The sequence below is a fragment of the Vanellus vanellus genome, assembly GCF_965231255.1.
Source record: "Vanellus vanellus genome assembly, chromosome: 4".
NCBI lineage: Eukaryota > Metazoa > Chordata > Aves > Charadriiformes > Charadriidae > Vanellus > Vanellus vanellus.
The window spans coordinates 18,367,992-18,385,600 of NC_138909.1; the positions used below are offsets into that span (position 1 = coordinate 18,367,992).

The 17,609-nt window shown below is 40.2% G+C and overlaps 1 protein-coding gene across 1 annotated transcript; it reads right to left on the bottom strand.

Annotated features, from left to right (window-relative positions):
- On the bottom strand, positions 1-17,360 carry LOC309671549 (glycerol-3-phosphate acyltransferase 3-like; the record flags this gene model as incomplete). The annotated part of the gene is made up of 12 exons (XM_082482810.1): positions 1-115; positions 584-663; positions 1,800-1,928; positions 2,652-2,737; positions 3,066-3,121; positions 4,489-4,604; positions 4,891-4,984; positions 5,909-5,998; positions 7,733-7,807; positions 8,948-9,218; positions 10,836-10,908; positions 17,202-17,360. 12 exons carry the CDS (start codon positions 17,358-17,360, stop codon positions 1-3), a joined length of 1,344 nt encoding a protein of 447 aa, XP_082338936.1.
- Positions 17,361-17,609: the final 249 nt, after the last annotated feature.

A 17,609-nucleotide genomic window follows, 5' to 3' on the forward strand; every position in this document is an offset into this window, starting at 1 on the left:
TTAACAAACATTTCCGTTTCCCACAGATCCATTTTCTATTACTATCTGGCAATATTTTTTCTGTTGCTCTTCCTTGAAAGACTCTTTGACCTTTTTCCTTTTCAGTCCCCCATCCCTGAAAGATACAGAAAAGAAACAGCCTGGACCTTACTTCAGGGTCAAGGCCAAAAAACATTACAATATTTAGACTATGTAGTCAAAGCAGTTTTCACTGTAAATGTTGGCTTTTGCAATACAATGCTAAATTATCTGTACTGCCAAGACTTACCACACAACACAAACAATGCCTTTCCTTTAATCCAGCATTTAACAGGCCAATAATTTATTTTCACCAAATACTACCTGCTGGCTAGATCCACCAGTCAGCTCCGTTTCTCTTTTTATACTATATTAGTCTATTTATTCTAGTGGAACTATTCAAGGAATAAAGTAATATTTTCTGACTTGGAGTCAGTAAGGGTGATGGACCACAGCCCAAGCAAAGCAAATCTGGAAGAAGTTTTAAAAGATTCCAGGCTAAGATTTCAGAATATAGAACACCTAAATATGCTTTAAACCCAACCCTGAAGCTGTTTCTTCTTACCAAGGAAGCACAGACATTCCTCCCTGAGCAGCAATGACAGCCTTGACTCTGTTGGCAAAGTGAACAGCGTCTTCTTCTTCCTGAAAAAAGTATATGAATTATTTGCTTTGCAACTTCAACAGTTTCTCCATGTCTCAAAGAGATACTTTTTGTCAGACAGTAGGCACTTGGGTTTATGCCAGGCCCAGAAACCAAATGTGACCTACAGGGCAGCTCCAGCTGGTCCTGGGGAACGCTGCCTGGTTTGCCACCATTTGGTGCTGAAAAAGAACTAAGTAGGAGGGTCCATGATTTCTGGGGCAAATCTCAAAGAACACACAGCATGAGGTCACAGTCTGGCCAGAGCAGGATATGTGTCTGCTCCCGGTACTTCACTATTAGTCTGAAGCTGAGAACACCTCGACAGGATCACCTTGGAGGAGATGGGGTGCCTTGAAAAGGGTTGGGGCCTGGTGCATTCAGGATCAGCGAATCATTCTGAGTTCACTGGCATCTGTCTGCCCAAACATCAGAGGACCAAAGATACACACACTACAGCGGCTTTCTGGCCAAGGCTAGGGCTGAGCAAAGACCAGGGTAGGCAATACCAAACCGGAGCATTGCTGGAGCAAAGGCCTTGACCACTTTGTCAGCGTCAGGTCGGTATGCAGGGGCAGCAGGCTGAGAGGCTGTGCCAAGTGGTGGGGTAAAGCTGCTGGGCAAAGGATCAGCTAGATGTTCCACAGGGCTGAGAAACAAGGAGGTGGGAGGAAGCTGTGCAGATGGAGGTAGAGGCTGGGGGGGGGGACAGCAGGCAGAAGCACCCCAGTATGGAGTGAAGAGAAGGCCTGAATCTACGTATCACTTTTGGAGTAAAAAAGGGAGGTCTGTGCCATGCTGAGGGGCATGCAGCATAAAACCACATTTTAACATCTCTTCTAGTCTCTGGGAGCAGAGGAAAGCAAGGCAGCTGCACCCAAGCTGTTTGGGAGTAAGAGGGAGCATGGTACAGAAATGTCTAAATAGCTGCGAGAGCAGTTTTCACTTGAAGATAACTAACCCCCATAAATCCATGCTCACTTAATTTCAAGATTACAGTGCTGCTTTCTGGTCTTTGTCGATTAAGTTGTCAATAAAGATTCACAAACAAAATGCCAACACACTGTGTGTAGTAATGCAGACTTTCTCCCAGACAATATTTTGCAAGCATTATCAAAACATAAGGAAGCGTAAGTACCTCTTTGACCATTGGTGGCAGGTACCACACATTACAGACAATAGCCCAGCTGGTCATCACATTAAAAACATAGGTCATCATGGAATACTTTGTGCTGTTCCAGAATGCATCTCCAAAGCGGGGGTCATACTGGAAGACAAGAAGAATAAGCAAAAGGGCATGATCTGCTACCTTAGTTTAAATCACGTAAGCTCCCCTTTTTTGGCCATGAAGTCACAGTTCAACTTGTGAAATCAGAGGCAAATCTAACCACACCTCCTAAAAGCAACAGTAAATTCAGAGTAAAGCTTCACATTTCAACATTTATTACCAGTTTATAACAGTTAACCTTTACAAGCAATGCAGGACCCCAAACTGTGACAGACCCATTGAAACACATCTCAACTATAACAAGATGATCTACTCACCTACAAATATGCTGACCTCAAAGGTTAAAGGTTTCCTTGAAAACACACCAGTTTTAACAATTTCCATAAGATTAGGCAACACTATAGTTCCAGAAAAAGTAGAGCTAGGGTGACTTGGCTAAAACTACTCAGAAAGCCTTGGAAGTACCAAGAAAAGTGCCTTTATCCCCAAAGCACATAAGAGCCAAGAGCAGGACAGAAAGAGCAGGAAGAACTGAACATTCAGCATAGCAATTGCAACTGTGCTTTTCAGGTTGCTCCTAACCAGTTGTAAAGATACTCAATGAAACATTTTCCATACTGCACTGAACTGCAAGACGTAGCACGCCATTAAAAGATCCCATTTTCTCAGGGCTTATTCAGTACCTTATTCACACAAAACAATCCCTTTTTCAAGGTTTACACAAATAATCCTTCCACGTTTGAAAAACTGCAGATACATTACCTTGATTGCTACTGGGTGGATGGTCCCTCCTACCTCAAAGCTTCCCTTCTTAAACATCATTACTGATGTGTTGTTTATGCAGGTACCTGGCCGTAATTAACACAGATGAAGAGTTTAATCCACTCTAAGAAAAGTATCAACAAATGAATTCTAAACTGTCTTAAGTTGCTAAAGGAGAAAGTAAGCTTTAGTTCCAAAACATAACCCCAGAGCCTGTTCTCTCCTCCATTATGCTATACACTAAAGCAAGTAGACTGTTGTAAAATACTAAAATCTGACTTTTAATATCTCACAAGAGCTAATTAACTCTACAGACTAAAAACAAACACCTCATTTGTAAAGGCTGGATATAATAAACTGCACTGAGTGGCAAGAAGTGAGAAGAGCAATATAATCAATATAGTTGTTTCCTACCTTCTGGGAAAATTAAAATGGGCAATTTGGCCTTATCTGCAATGTGTTCTCTAATTCTGTGGAAAGAAAATAAAATTTCAGTGTATACTTCATGTTTGTATTTGGCCAAGAATCTAAACATCCGTTCCCTCTTACACAGGATGAGAAGAGCCCTTGCCCAATCGCCCTTGGCCAGTCAGTAGCCTCAGCCGGGATCTGTGCTAGTTTCAGGCCTTCACCTTGGAGGTTCTGTCTTGCTAATTGCAAAAGCAGGTTTTCTACAAAACTGTATGCAGTTTTATTTCACCATTTTAACCCAATTAACACAAAGCCAGAGAACCTGAAGCATGTAAAAACCTCTTCCCATTTATCTTTGACAGTTTCTAGCTGTGAACACAGTTGAACTTTTCTTTTGACTAAGTATATTCCCTATTTCAAATTTTCACATCTTCTAGATTCATAACATCAGTTTTTTATGTATCTAATGATTCTCTGCATCTAGTTAAGAGACAGGCCACTATTTTACTATATTTGCTGTGTCGCTTAAAAACAAATATATTACCACTAAGCAGATTGCTGACAGAAAAAATCTGTTGTTTTCTGAGACACCTGTCTTTCCTATGACTCAAGAGCATGCAGTTCCTCTCCAGTGTGCATTAAAGAACAAAACCAAAACACGAGATATCAAAAAAAGGAGTGACTGATCCAGCATGGGGGAACCTTCTCCATTTTTAAGGACTAACTGTCATAGATGTTAGCTGCATTGCACCCTATTTCATGAAGATTTAGGATGACAAGAACAGTCTCTGTAAACACCTGAGAATATAAGAACTGCCATACTGAGTCAATCCTGTTCATGTCCTTAAAGTCCAACATGCTGTCTCTGCCAGGAATCAATACTGCAGGCCTGGAGAGTAGTATAGACATTAAGCAAACATATTGACACTTCTCCAGGATACTCTTCCAGCTTCTAGAAGATAGGCGGTACCTTGGTCTTTCTTCCTCTTCCCCCCTCTACAATCAGCCTCCCTTTATCCTGTACTCACAGCAGATATAACCAGCTTCAATGCTCAGAGCTGATGAAAAATGTACCAGGGCAAGGCATGATCTGGGAAGAAGATGTGCTGACAGAACTCAGATTTCTGCCCTGGCATCCTGAATCATTGGCCTCGAAACTGAATGAACAGGCTTCTGCCTGTGGCAGGCAGGGCGATTGTGGCAACATGGAAATTCCTAGAGGTTACAGGGCAAATGATCAAAAGCTCAGTAGATAATTTCTACACCCTGCACCTTCATTAATGGAGCAGTTTCGAACCTTACACTGATGACAACCTACAGCTTCCCACCAAGGAGAGAGACAGGGTGAGAACACTCTCAACTCACGCTTGGACCTCACAATTACTAGAGCTGACGGGACAATTAAGCAAACACCTCACTACCTTACTTTTTCCTCACCAGATGACGGTCTTTCATTTCTGAGCGTTCAAACAAAACATGCTGAGTGGTTTGCATGCAAGATTTTTGAATAAGTCCCATAAGCCCTCCATGTGCCTGGCCAACCTGCAAGCCGAAAAGAAACTGGTTACTATGCAAACACCCACACACACTTAAATGATAAAATTTTGAACACAGGTGCATCAGTGCCTAAGCTCATTCACGAATGATACCGATCCTCTCAGTCAAAAGTGTGCACACATCTGCCTGTGTTTATTATTTTGCAGTCCTGAATGCAAGTTTGAATGCTATCAAATCCCACTCATTCTACCAGTAAGTTTATCCTCTTATCCAACACTACATTTATGGGCATCTCACCATTACCAATGTTTACCAACTTTCTTGTTCGTACCAAGGAATAGCACCCATCACTAGCCAGGATTAGAACATCTAATGGAGACGTGTGGTTAGCTACACAGATGCCTCCTTTCTGCGGCCTGTTTTCCCTGCAATGACAACCATTAAAGTAATTACTTAATGTTTATTCTCCAGACTACAGGCCCCATCAGGTGATTCATCCAGTGAGCATACATCCACAACTGCGACTTTCAGTGACAAAAGCATTTCAGGTACACAGCTTATCTGCAGATCCATAGGAAGTGGAAGAACACAAAACATTTTAAAATACTAATATTACTCTGATAGATGTTAAAATTTCTGGCAGTACATTACAGCAGATATGTCATCCTTCCTCATACTTTCAAGAGCTCCTTCATATTTCAGTCATTTTGGCATTTCACCAAAACCAGTTTCTTTTTAGCTGAGAATATGAGACTTCATTGGAGTAGGCATTTTAGCTGCATACAATACCATTCAGAGGCATATATCAAAGAATATTTGGACACTAAAATTCTAAAAGCAAAGACACTAAAGCATAATTTTGATTGTTTTCTAAAGCATAAACAAAAAATATTTCCGAAGCCTCCATTACATAAAGCTCCACCACTAAGCAGACAAGATACTACAAAAACTTAATGAAATGCCATCCATAACTTACTTTAGGAGAGAGCGTGAAGAATTAGTTACCAAAAAAATCAGCTGATAGAACAGCTGAATATTTTATGGTAATGTTCTTGCATGTGATTATAACACATTCATGGCAAACATTGAGAAAAATGTCTAAGGGTATATTTAAACAAGAACACAGTACTACTACACTTTCGCATACCCTGCCAATACACAACAGAAAACAGAGCACGGCATGCAAACATCTTGACAGAGTCTAGATGTTTCAAACAGCTTCTTGGATCAAATTGCACCACCATAGTATATGTGCAATAGCAGAATAAGAATCCCACTCTGCAACTTGAGACATTGAGTACTGTACAACATCAATACCAAACCAACAAGAGCAGGGTGGCATCACTCACCTGTTGTGGAAATGGACAAGACCACTTAGACATCGGACACCTAATGTGGCACATATCATCTGAACCTGGTTGCTCAGCCAACATTTAACTCTAAAAGAAATGAAGCCATACATACATTTCCAGTTCTATACAATCACTCATAGAACAATGTAATGTAAACTCCCCAAATTATTCCCAATAGTTGTTATTACAAAGACCATATTAAGACCATAAAATACCATGCAGGAAGAGCGTATCAAAGTTATTCTTGTTCCATTCTTCTACTGTAATCTATTCTAATCCCCCCAGATTCAAAGTAGAAAAAATAAGTTAGGGTTTTGTTTTATAGATTTTCTCTGGAAGCAACTATCATTGACTGATTCATTAGCATTAATTTATATAAAAATATTTAGCTGGTGAATCACATTTGAATTTTCTGCTCTGACAGCACATAACTATCTCACAGTATTAATATGGAATTGCTCAGGACAGAAGGTTTACTTGCTCTATTCTGACTCAAGTAGAGCATACTCTATTTTTCACCCTAAGACACACTTCCAGCAGTATCTATCTATCTGGCTTACATGGCATGTCCACTTTCAGATGTTATTGCCATACTCTCTCTTGTAGTGCTTCTGAGTTTACAGTAGAGAAAAAGTAACCCCACATTAATCCTCCAGACTCAAGCAGATTTATATTCCAACACACTAATTCAAATCCTTAAAGAAATAAAAAAGAAATGGACAGTAAGGTGGATAGAAAACTGGCTGCAAGACAGAGCTCAGAGGGTTGTGATTAGGGGCGCAGAGTCTAGTTGGAGGTCAGTGACGAGTCGTGTTCCCCAGGGGTCAGTACTGGGTCCAGTCCTGTTCAATATATTCATCAACGACTTGGATGAGGGGATAGAGAGCACCCTCAGCAAGTTTGCTGATGATACAAAGCCGGGAGGGGTGGCTGACACACCAGAAGGCTGTGCCACCATACAGAGAGACCTGGACAGGCTGAAGAGTTGGGCAGAGAGGAATCTTATGAAATTCAATAAGGGCAAGTGTAGGGTGCTGCACCTGGGGAGGAATAACCCCATGCAGCAGTACAGGCTGGGGGCTGACCTCCTGGAGAGCAGCTCTGTAGAAAGAGACCTGGGAGTCCTGGTGGACAACAGGATGACCATGAGCCAGCAATGTGCCCTGGTGGCCAAGAAGGCCAATGGCATCCTGGGGTGCATCAAGAAGAGTGTGGCCAGCAGGTCAAGGGAGGTCATCCTCCCCCTCTACTCTGCCTTGGTGAGGCCGCACCTGGAGTGCTGTGTCCAGTTCTGGGCTCCCCAGCTCAAGAAGGACAGGGAACTGCTGGAGAGGGTGCAGCATAGGGCTACCAAGATGATTAGGGGACTGGAACACCTCTCTTATGAAGAAAGACTGAGGGAATTGGGTCTCTTAAGTCTGGAAAAAAGACGGTTGAGCGGGGACCTGATCCATGCTTATAAATACTTAAAGGGTGGGTGCCAGGAGGATGGGGCCAGGCTCTTTTCGGTGGTGCCCAGTGACAGGACAAGAGGTAACAGGCACAAACTTGAGTATAGGAAGTTCCACCTAAACATGAGGAGGAACTTCTTTACCTTGAGGGTGGTAGAGCACTGGAACAGGCTGCCCAGGGAGGTGGTGGAGTCTCCATCTCTGCAGACATTCAAAACCCACCTGGACGCGTTCCTGTGTAACCTGCTCTAAGGTGTCCCTGCTCTGGCAGGGGGGTTGGACTAGATGATCTCCAAAGGTCCCTTCCAACCCTATGATTCTATGATTCTATGATTCTATGAAATGGAAAGAGCCCTCAGCAAACACCTACCTGCCATTTGGAAACTGTCCCACTACTGTAGTGGCCAAGACCAGCAAGAGGATGCTGAAAACAGCCAAGCAGACACTACGAAGTAAAATAATCTTAATTACATGCTAAGAAGCAAAACTGGAAAAGCAAGCAAGAAAATACTTTCTTTAACCCTTTGATCCATTTCTCAATGCTTCCCACCCCCATTAATAGCATCTAACTAGCAATACAAACCAGTTAAGGACAACAGGATAATATGAGCACATTTTCACTCAACTAATCCTGCACTGAGTACTAAACCTTGTGCTGCCTGCAGCCTATCTTCCAAAAAGCACCACAGCCTAATCTGCAGCTATCCCATGGTAAAGAAGCCACTGTGTTCAAAGATGACAGTGAGATTTCTTAGTGCCAAAAGGGACTCATCGTTTCACTTTTAAAAACCTATCAAAAAATTTCAGTGCATATCTCCATCCCAAGCAGTAGGCTACTACATAATCATGAAAATTAAACATCATTTGTTACTAACGGCTGAGCAGAATCAATATTTAAGCCATTTCTACATAGAAGTTGTCTTCTTAAGTAGCATACCTAAGTTTACACACAGGTATATGTGCTCTGCTATGTGACTGACTGCTATAAAATCCCTCTATGCACTGCAGCTATGTTTTAAATATACTGTCCTCCCAACAAAAAAGTAAGAAAATTTAAAAGCTCCTGCTCTTCACAAGAACACGGGAATATTTGTAACCTGTTTGGTCAATATGGTAAAGGCTGGCTTTGCTTAAAAGAAAATTTTTAAAGTCTGAAAATTTAATACATTCCAAGTGGATGTCTCTTTTTTTTCCATCCAGCCTCGTGCTCCTTGAACATCAGCTTTGCTTCAAATCCCAGGTGTTCAGCATACAGTCTCCCTGTCTCTTAGACAGGTAGAGCCCCATCCTTTCAGTTGACGCAGTTGTTACTTTATATAACAAAAAGATCTCCAGATCATTTCTATAAAGTTTTGCTTGATTTTAAAAACAAATTGATCACTAATAAAACATACAGAACATGAGAAATTTACATCTTCAGCACCTATTTTGTTTTCCTTTTAGGGATATTTGAGTTTCAATGGCATCTTGAAAAACAAAGCCATGCCAGGTTCTCCTTTCTATACTAGTAAATACCATATTATTTCACATCTTTTGTAAAAAAATAACATGAAAAACAGATCCCAGCAAATTACATCTGGCTCACCGAAAAGGCATCAGGACACAATACCGAATTAGAATCCCAAAGACCCACACAAAAGTCAGTTGCCAGCTGACATGGTGCAAGTTGGCATTGGTTCTGCTGAGGAGATTCCAGGACACCAGCTCCTCAGAGGAGAACCGTCGGGTGACTTCATCTTCTGCAACTGCCTCACACCCCTTCTTGGAGAAGTACATAACATCAGCAAGGTTGAAGCATCCTTGGTGCTGGCCAGCAATCTCCTCTTCCATGGAGGTTTCCTCTCTCTGGATGATCCCTGCATGAGGAAATGAGTCTTTCTTCCACACAGTGGAATGGACAACATGGATTCCAAAAAGAGTAAGTGTGCTTTTTAGAAATAGCTCTCCTCCTACTCCAGGCACCATAACTGCATTGTTACACCTCATTTATGTACTGGCATTTAGTTCCACAAGTTAATTCTCTAATCCTATGCCATATAACACCACTAAATTGTTGAAGAAAGGAGAAAAGCATTCAGAGCAAGCTGCAAATAAAACCTTAAGCACAGCACCTACTTCATTGTCATTTACCAAACAACATATGTACACACACCTAGAAATGTCAACAGTGTACTACCAAGATTGCAGACCCTTCCTGGTGCCTTGACTCAAATTCAGGCAGCATTTGTGTAGTTGTTGTTCTTGCTGCGTCAATTAGTTTTACTTTTTCCCAGCTGTAACAAACACCTTCCTCTGGTATTTTTTCTCAGTCTTCTGTCTTTCCCCCATCCCTTCTCCTTTAAGAGTCACTGCACTATGGAGAAACATCAGTGTCTAGAATTTTCCCCTGAGATATACATAGCGTAACACAGAAGCATTGTGCAGGAAGAATGACAACACATTCATGTTCCATATCTGTAAAATTATGCTTCATAGGATGGCGACAGCTAATCTCAGTGATGTTTGCTGAGGTCACTCTGAGAGCAGATTCTTATCTGGCTGGTTACAATGAGTAAAACTGTATTGATTCATACCAGCTAACTCAGTTTTTCAGCTCTTTTGTTTGGGTGTTTTTGTTTTTTCCCTTTTTTTTTTTTCTTGGGGGGCGGGGGAGATGGGACCACAGGTATTGAATGACACTAAATATGTATTATTCAAAATACATTTAATTTATCTTAATCAGCATGCTACTCCCTGATCAGAATCACAACACTTTCCTCCAGCTGCACTTCAGTCAAGCCTTCAACATCCAGGAAATCATCAGACCTGAAATTCATTAGCTAACAAACCAAGCAGCCTGGGTGACTAATGACTAAAAATGGCACTACAAGTAAAAGGATTATTATGAGAACTTAACCCAGTCCCCTTTGGTCAAAGAAGAAAGGAAAAATAGTTGGGACGACAAAATGAAAATTAGTCTCTCAAATATTATCCCCATGCCTAGAGAAGAGTCCAAATTGTAACTGTGACCCGAGAGATGGTGCAGTTCCTTTACTTGAGAGACCCTAGGTCTTTGCATACTAGGAGTTACAAGAAGCAAGAGAGAACCCATACAGAGCCATTTCAAGGGCAAAGAATACTCATTCTTCCTAATCTTGTAAAGAGAGACGTGATGGGAGTCAAAGTACAAAATACTTGTGAAAATGGGGACAACTTCCCAAATGTTTATCAGCAATTTCTTTCTATACCCACACTAGTCTCTAACACCTTTTATTCAGAAGACTCAATCATTCACAGATTATCTTGCTTATAACATAGTTAAGATCCCTTTTATAGGTTTGTAACTTCAGCAGTTATTTGCCCATCAAACTCAATTTCAGTTATTCCAGTGTTCTTACTTAACATCAGATGCAATTTATATTTCTGTTTACTCTTTTCTAGGTAAGATATTAAAATAGTTGCCTTTTTACAAGATGAAGATTCAGAGATCTTACCAGTGGAGATTAAATTTTCAAGTGCCAGCACCTTCTGCTTTTTTACTCCCTCCTCAATCTGCAGGGCGGCCCACTGTTCCCAAAACAAGAAAAGTAGATGTTGATGGTTTTCATTTCATTATTTCCAGGCATTTTGTAATTACCTTAGGTGAATTGTCTAAGCCTCATCTATTGAAGCTAGGTCTTAGATTTTCATTTTTCAAATTCAGCCTGAAGTCTGTCCTGCATGCCTCCTGTTTCATTTGTTACATAGATTACCTTTTGCCGTTTTCAGGAAAAATTGTTTGGCTCAAACTTCTTTTCAGGACACAGGCAATTGTTTTTTTCATGGGCCCCACAAATTACTGGGCTTCATAAGAAACTCTATGAGGTCCATGGCTCCAAAACTCTCTCTCTTCCACGCTTAGCTTCAGGCTATAGAATGATGCAAAATACTATCACTGACATTAGAGGCATGCTGGAAAAATAGCTCTAAAAATGGATTTTAAAGAATAAAAGAGATTACCGCAGTTTTAGGGCATTCATGCAGTTTCTGTTAGCAGAAAACAGAGGAGGGACCGTTTCATATCCATAGTATTTCTGAAGTAGTAGTTTTGGTAATGAGTTTTCACCATTCCCTGTCTTTACAGGGAGAGTAAAGGCAGACACGTGGCAAACTTAACCTCTTTATAATGTACTGCTGGTCCTCACCCCTTCCCCAATATCCTTTAGAATAGTTGTACAACATGCAAGAGGAAAAAAAATAAAAATCACCTAGCTGGGCAAATAAAGCCCTTTGCCTTACTCTCTGCATTCCTGTCTCCTGTTTACCTGTCTGCCACCCTTATCTTGCCCATCACAGTTGTGCTACATGAACAGGCAGCCGCCAGTTGGCAAGCACTGCCAGAAATGAGCTTGCTTGTACCATCCTGAAGGATTTAGAATACCTCAGGGAGGCTGGCTTTTGAATCCCATGTAGAAAAAGGGCAATAATTACTGACCCAGCTGACTCACAAAAATGTTAACTAATTCAAACGAAGAAGACAAGTCAAACCAACAAAAATGTGTAAAGTTTACTAGTAAAGTATAAAGTCCTGCCTCATAGCACAGAGAAACAGTGGGACAAAAGTGGCAGCTTGTAATTAAATAGTCAGCCAAGGCTACAAAGGCAGAGCACAAGGCAGATGAGGAAGAGCTTTCAACATGTGAAGGGTTATACAGGGCTTGTTAGCTTGGAGAAGAGCTGGTTGAGATGGTGTAAAAACAAGGTCTACGAAGTCTGGACTGGCACAGAGCAGGTGTGTAAAGAACAGTTATCCGCTTTCTCTTCTAATACAAGAACTGGTGAGCATTGTATGAAAGTGCTGGGCAGAGTGTATGAGCAAGAAAAAGGTAATATATTTCCACAAAACACAGTTAAGTTGTCAAGTTCATTGTCCAGGACATACTGCCAGAGATCATCTGAAATGGGAGTAGTTACATAAAAACACTGATGAAAATCATAATGGGACACAAAACTCTCCTAACTCATGAATTGGCAGGGGAGGCCGAAGCAACAAGCAGCTGGGAGTGTATTCCTGGCAACACGGCCATACAATCACCCAGCTCCTCGGCTTTTCATCAAGCAGTTGAGGTGATGCCTGCCAAAACCAAGCTATCTGTCTGGGTCAAACTCTGGATTGACCCAACAGAGTAGTTTCTATGTTGTTCTGCATGCAGTGGCATCTGTACATTTAATTTGTTTTTAAAATATGAAATAAGGCTTTGTGATCACCTTTGTTTTGCACAGTATTGAGACAGAGCTGTCATGCTGGTCTCTGTTGCAAAACGGTAATGAAAGGATGTTTTAAATAGCTTACAAAAACACAGATGTTGCAACTAACACAGAATTTAAGTGTTAAATGGAGCAACTTCATTCCTAACTTTGCTGACCAAATGAGAACTCAGGTGCTGTGCTTTCCTCCCTCCCATTTCTGAACTGATGAGGACACAAGGAGTCCAAGCATCCAGCGGGTGATCCCGGCTGCAATACTGAAGCTTAACTCCAATGCCCGTTTGTTTGAGGCTTCCTATAATTAAATTCTGAACAAAATAAGGGTGCCTAATACTTCATTAGATTAATTACTTTCTTCATTGTACACGACATGAAAAACAATGCAATATGGAATTTTCATTTTTTAAAATCTCACTTCTTGCGGTTTGTCCTCCCTTTTTTCTTTTAAGAACAGTTCGGTGTGTTGTTCAGTACTCTATTTTTCCGTACTGTGTAATAACTCAATTCACTTTTTCCCGTCTTCCTCTATGTTCCCATATTTTACTACCTCTTCTCATGTTCTCACAAAATCTTTTTCTAATCACTCATTACACTGGCTTCTTTCAGTCTTTTTCTTGGCTTTGTTCTCATGTGTGACAAAGACCTTGGGGCAGTTACTGCATATAAAGTCTTGCGATATAATTACAAAGAGAAGGTCAGTAGGTTTTTAGTGCAAGCTAAAATCACCTTCTAAGATCAAGCACTTACGACCTTTTCATCCAACAGTCTGGCCTCATTTCCCCTTTTACACCCCAAATAAGAACCCAGATCGAATGATCTGCATATTATATAGCAGGTCTGAAAGGATGTACAAGCAGCGATTGTCCACAACTGGATGGTGAAAAGCACTCATAAATCAGTCTGCCTGCTCTAGTGAGGGTAGATGAAATAGGTTGAGAAAGGTCCCAAACATTTGTTTGGCATAAAAGCAAAAGTATCATTTCTTTGGTTTTTTTTATGCAGTGGCTAGCTCAGGATAACCGTGTATTTGAAAGCACAGCAGTGACCTTCTTCCAGTAGCTTAAGCATCTGCAACATCTGCCCATACTCCAGTGGGAGTTTACAGCATATTAGCTACCTCAGTGTACAAGTGAGCTATCAATTCGAAGAATATCCAGAATTATTAGCTGGCTGATGTCTTTCCTACACATGAGTATTTCTCAAGAAACAACAATACTCCAATTTCATATAGAAACTCAGATCTCCTAAAATTCCAGAAGATTCTTGGCAAATGGAGCTACAGCTGTTTAACACGTTTACTTGACTTTCCACAGGACTGCGAAAGCGTGGTGTAGATTTCATTCTAGCAAATGCATTTTCTTTTGCAGCTGCAATACTGAAGACCTGGAATAATGTCCCTAGCACAGCTTTACTAATATCGTCATTTCCACCAAACCCTATTACAGACAAGCAAATACAAAGCTTAGAGGAAACACATTATTTCACAAATAAAAGCTTACAAGCATATGGAAAAGAATAACCGTATTGGAAACCAAGCCAAATTCATCTTTATAATTTCCAGAAATATTTTAAGGATAAAATAATAGTAAGAATAGTAAATATGGCCTAACAGTTATGCAATTGAGAAATTACTGTCTCGGAGATCTTTTACTATTATATTATCCATATGTTCTCAGAAAAAAAACCCAAACAAACAAACAAACAAAAAAAACCAAACAAAAACAATCACCCAATCACCCTCAAATTTTCGAACCTTGAATCTTGCTTTTATAAAGAAGCTTGTTTTGTTTCTAAAAAACAAGTATCTAGACTCCTTGATGGAGAAGCAGCAGTATGAATTCTTGCCATACATAGACTACACCTTGCCCATTTGTTCTGGTCTCTGTTCATACTGCTAAAACACTTCAGTGAAGTCAGGAAATCAAAATGACTTGTCTCATCATATGCCACCATTACTTATTGCTTAGTAATAGATATGCAAACTTGGGTTTTATCCTAAAACACCTAGAGCTCCCAGAAAATTCAATAAGGGCTACAGATACACTTTCTTTGAAAACACAGCTTTAAAAAAGTGAAGACTGAAATCCAGGAGACTTTAAAGTCAAAAAATATTTTTTTCTTTTTTCTCAAATTGACAAAACACAGAGGAAAATAAAACATGTTTTCCTTCTGCCTCCCAATTTGCATAGTCATTTACAGCTGTAAGAAGCAAATATAAAGTGTTCTTAGGTGAGAAGTTTTCTATTAAGTTTGCTGGTCTACATAACAGACTAAATCAAACGCAGCACAACGGAGAATCCAGTCATAGTGCTCAAGACTGGATTTTTGGTGAAACATCAACCAGTTGTTTGGTACTTCCAAGAGCAACCCTGTAATATAGTCAGTAGTGTGCCAATACATGACTAAGCATCTGCTCTCAGCATTTTCAGCATAGCTGTCAGGTAAGGCATGCTATGTCACCACTCAGGCTAACAACAGGAACCAAGGACGGTCTTTATGCATTACCCTGTTAGCAAGATCTCAGGTAGATAATGTCACAGCTAGAAACAAGTTGACACTTCACTAGGCTATCAATGTCAAGTTGTTCATTTCTTGAACAGAGGGCACATAGAAGCCTGCTTGAAAGTTAACTGTATCCCAAGCAGCAATTTCAGCCACATTCTGGTGAGTGAGCCCCAGGACTCCCAAAAGAGGCTCAACAATTGCATGCACGAGCTTTAACCCAGCATTTCCCAGCCCTGCCCTTACTTCCGAAGAGCCAAGTGGGCCACAGCACAAGCAAAGGGGACTTAACATTCCCTCCATCCTCTTTCCTGCCAATTTTCTGCCAAGATAGCTCTTAGTTACACTTTTGGCATAATGAGAAGCATTTGAACAACACTTCAAAGAAAACAGCTGAGTTTAATTATAAGATGAAAACAAAGAAAACTCCTTTTTTGCCCACAGGACAGTTAGGGAACAACTTTCAACTAAAGAACAACACAAGCCAGCCTGAATTGCATGCAGTATATGGAGCTGTGCTTGTCCTGTTACTAGGTGCTACGGCAATGGGGAACTCGACATTAAAGGCTGTATCTGACTGCATAATGACTAACTTAATTACTTCTTTTTTCAAAAGTTAATCATCCACATTGTGAACACAAAACTATCATGCTCATAACCTGTTACAAAAATGGTGGAAAGAAAAACATTTAACACGCTTTTCCAAAGTGAAGTGCCTTCCTTTATAAAGCTCATACTGAGTGGGTCAAATGTCCTTCAAAGTTGTGAAATGCACAGGGGAAAAAAAATTACAGAAATTATTTTAATGTCTGCTAACTGCAGCAGCAAAGCTACCCAAAGACCTCCTCAGGTTTGTGTTTGATATGGAAGAGCCTGATGAAATCAATTCCAAGGCCACAAGCCTCTTGCTTTTTTTTTAATCAGCCAGTGATATGCTAATTAAATTATTAGTAATACCCTGAGTATCACATATAAAAGTCGATATTACATATAGCCACTACAGGCAGTCATTTCCCATTGACATCGGTATCTGAAAAGACAATTAACCCCTGACGTTTGAAGCCATATGCACTATGCTAAATGATGTTCATACAGCTGAAGACAGTGCCTGCCCAAGAGCTCTTAATCAGTATTAAAATGAAGAAACAAAAAAACACTGGAGAGAGAGAGACAGAAGAATTCCAAGACAGAAATAAGACAGGATTGGCAAGGTCATGATATTGTGTCACATTGTTACAGACATGTTCTACTGAACAAATAGATGGCTCTAGCAGCTTAATAATAGTAATAGTAACAACACTAATAATAAATTTTCTGCCACAAATAGAAAGTATATTCTGAAAAGCAGGTTTATGCATAAAGACAGTTAATCTACTGGAAAACTGAAATGCTTCACTGTTCAATGTGATGAATTCACAGCACCTACTTTTGGCCACTGATGGATATGAAAAGTCAGACTTGAAAAGTTAAATGCAATTCTGGCTTATTAAAAGCCCTAGAAAACTTTTACTGACATCAGCGGAATCAGGATCTTAGCCATGACCTGTTCATGTCTAGAAAAATTACACTTTTAGAAGGTTGCATGGATTCCTTGAGTCTCACACTTGTGACTGCTGGGTCCCCCAGATTTATAATTGGAAGAAGCAAACACACAGAGTCAGTATTCTTACCTAGAACAGTACTCATTAATACCACATAATTCAAATAATCCAAATAAAACCATTGAAACTTATGTACATCTAAAATACATGTTCTTGTTGCTTACCAAATCCCATAAACTAACACAACTTTTTATTTATGTTTGAATTGTCATGAGTATAGCATGAAGTATTCTAAACAGCTTGAACTAGAAGCAATATATCATGGAATCTCTAACTCAAGAAAACCTCAAACCAGTACCAGATTATAACCCAGCACATAACTAGATGTCATTTAAGACACCATTCAAAAGAACTATCATAGAAGTTAAAGCTGCAAACAACACATCCAAGTTAATGGCATTCTTTCTGCTGACTTTTATGGCATCTACATCAAATGTACAGGTTTTTATTTTTTTTGTTAAACACATCCTGTAGCAAACAAATACCTTTTTAAGCCAATTCTCAACTTACCTCTAATATTTTTATTACAATTTTCACATAGAAATGAGAAATCCCCAATGATACTCTAAACATTGAAGGCAACAAAACTAACACCACAAACAAAATCATCCAGATGACAGATAAAATCTTGCCTTCTGCAAGGCCATGGCCCTCTCTATTTTCTTCCATGCTTGCTCCTTCAAAATGCCAACCCGCTGCCTTTCTGAGAATATACACTCATCTGTAGTGGAGAATCCAGCAAGCTTCAAACAACAGAGGCAAATAAAAATTACACATTCTAAGAGCCAAAGCTATGTCTAGGAGAAGACTGCTGCCCTCTGAAGCCTGACACCACGCGCGCTCTCAATGACTATGTAATTTCTACCTCTTGTCCCGCCCTAACTCCACCTATTTCCTTTTAATTGATAAGCATTTACT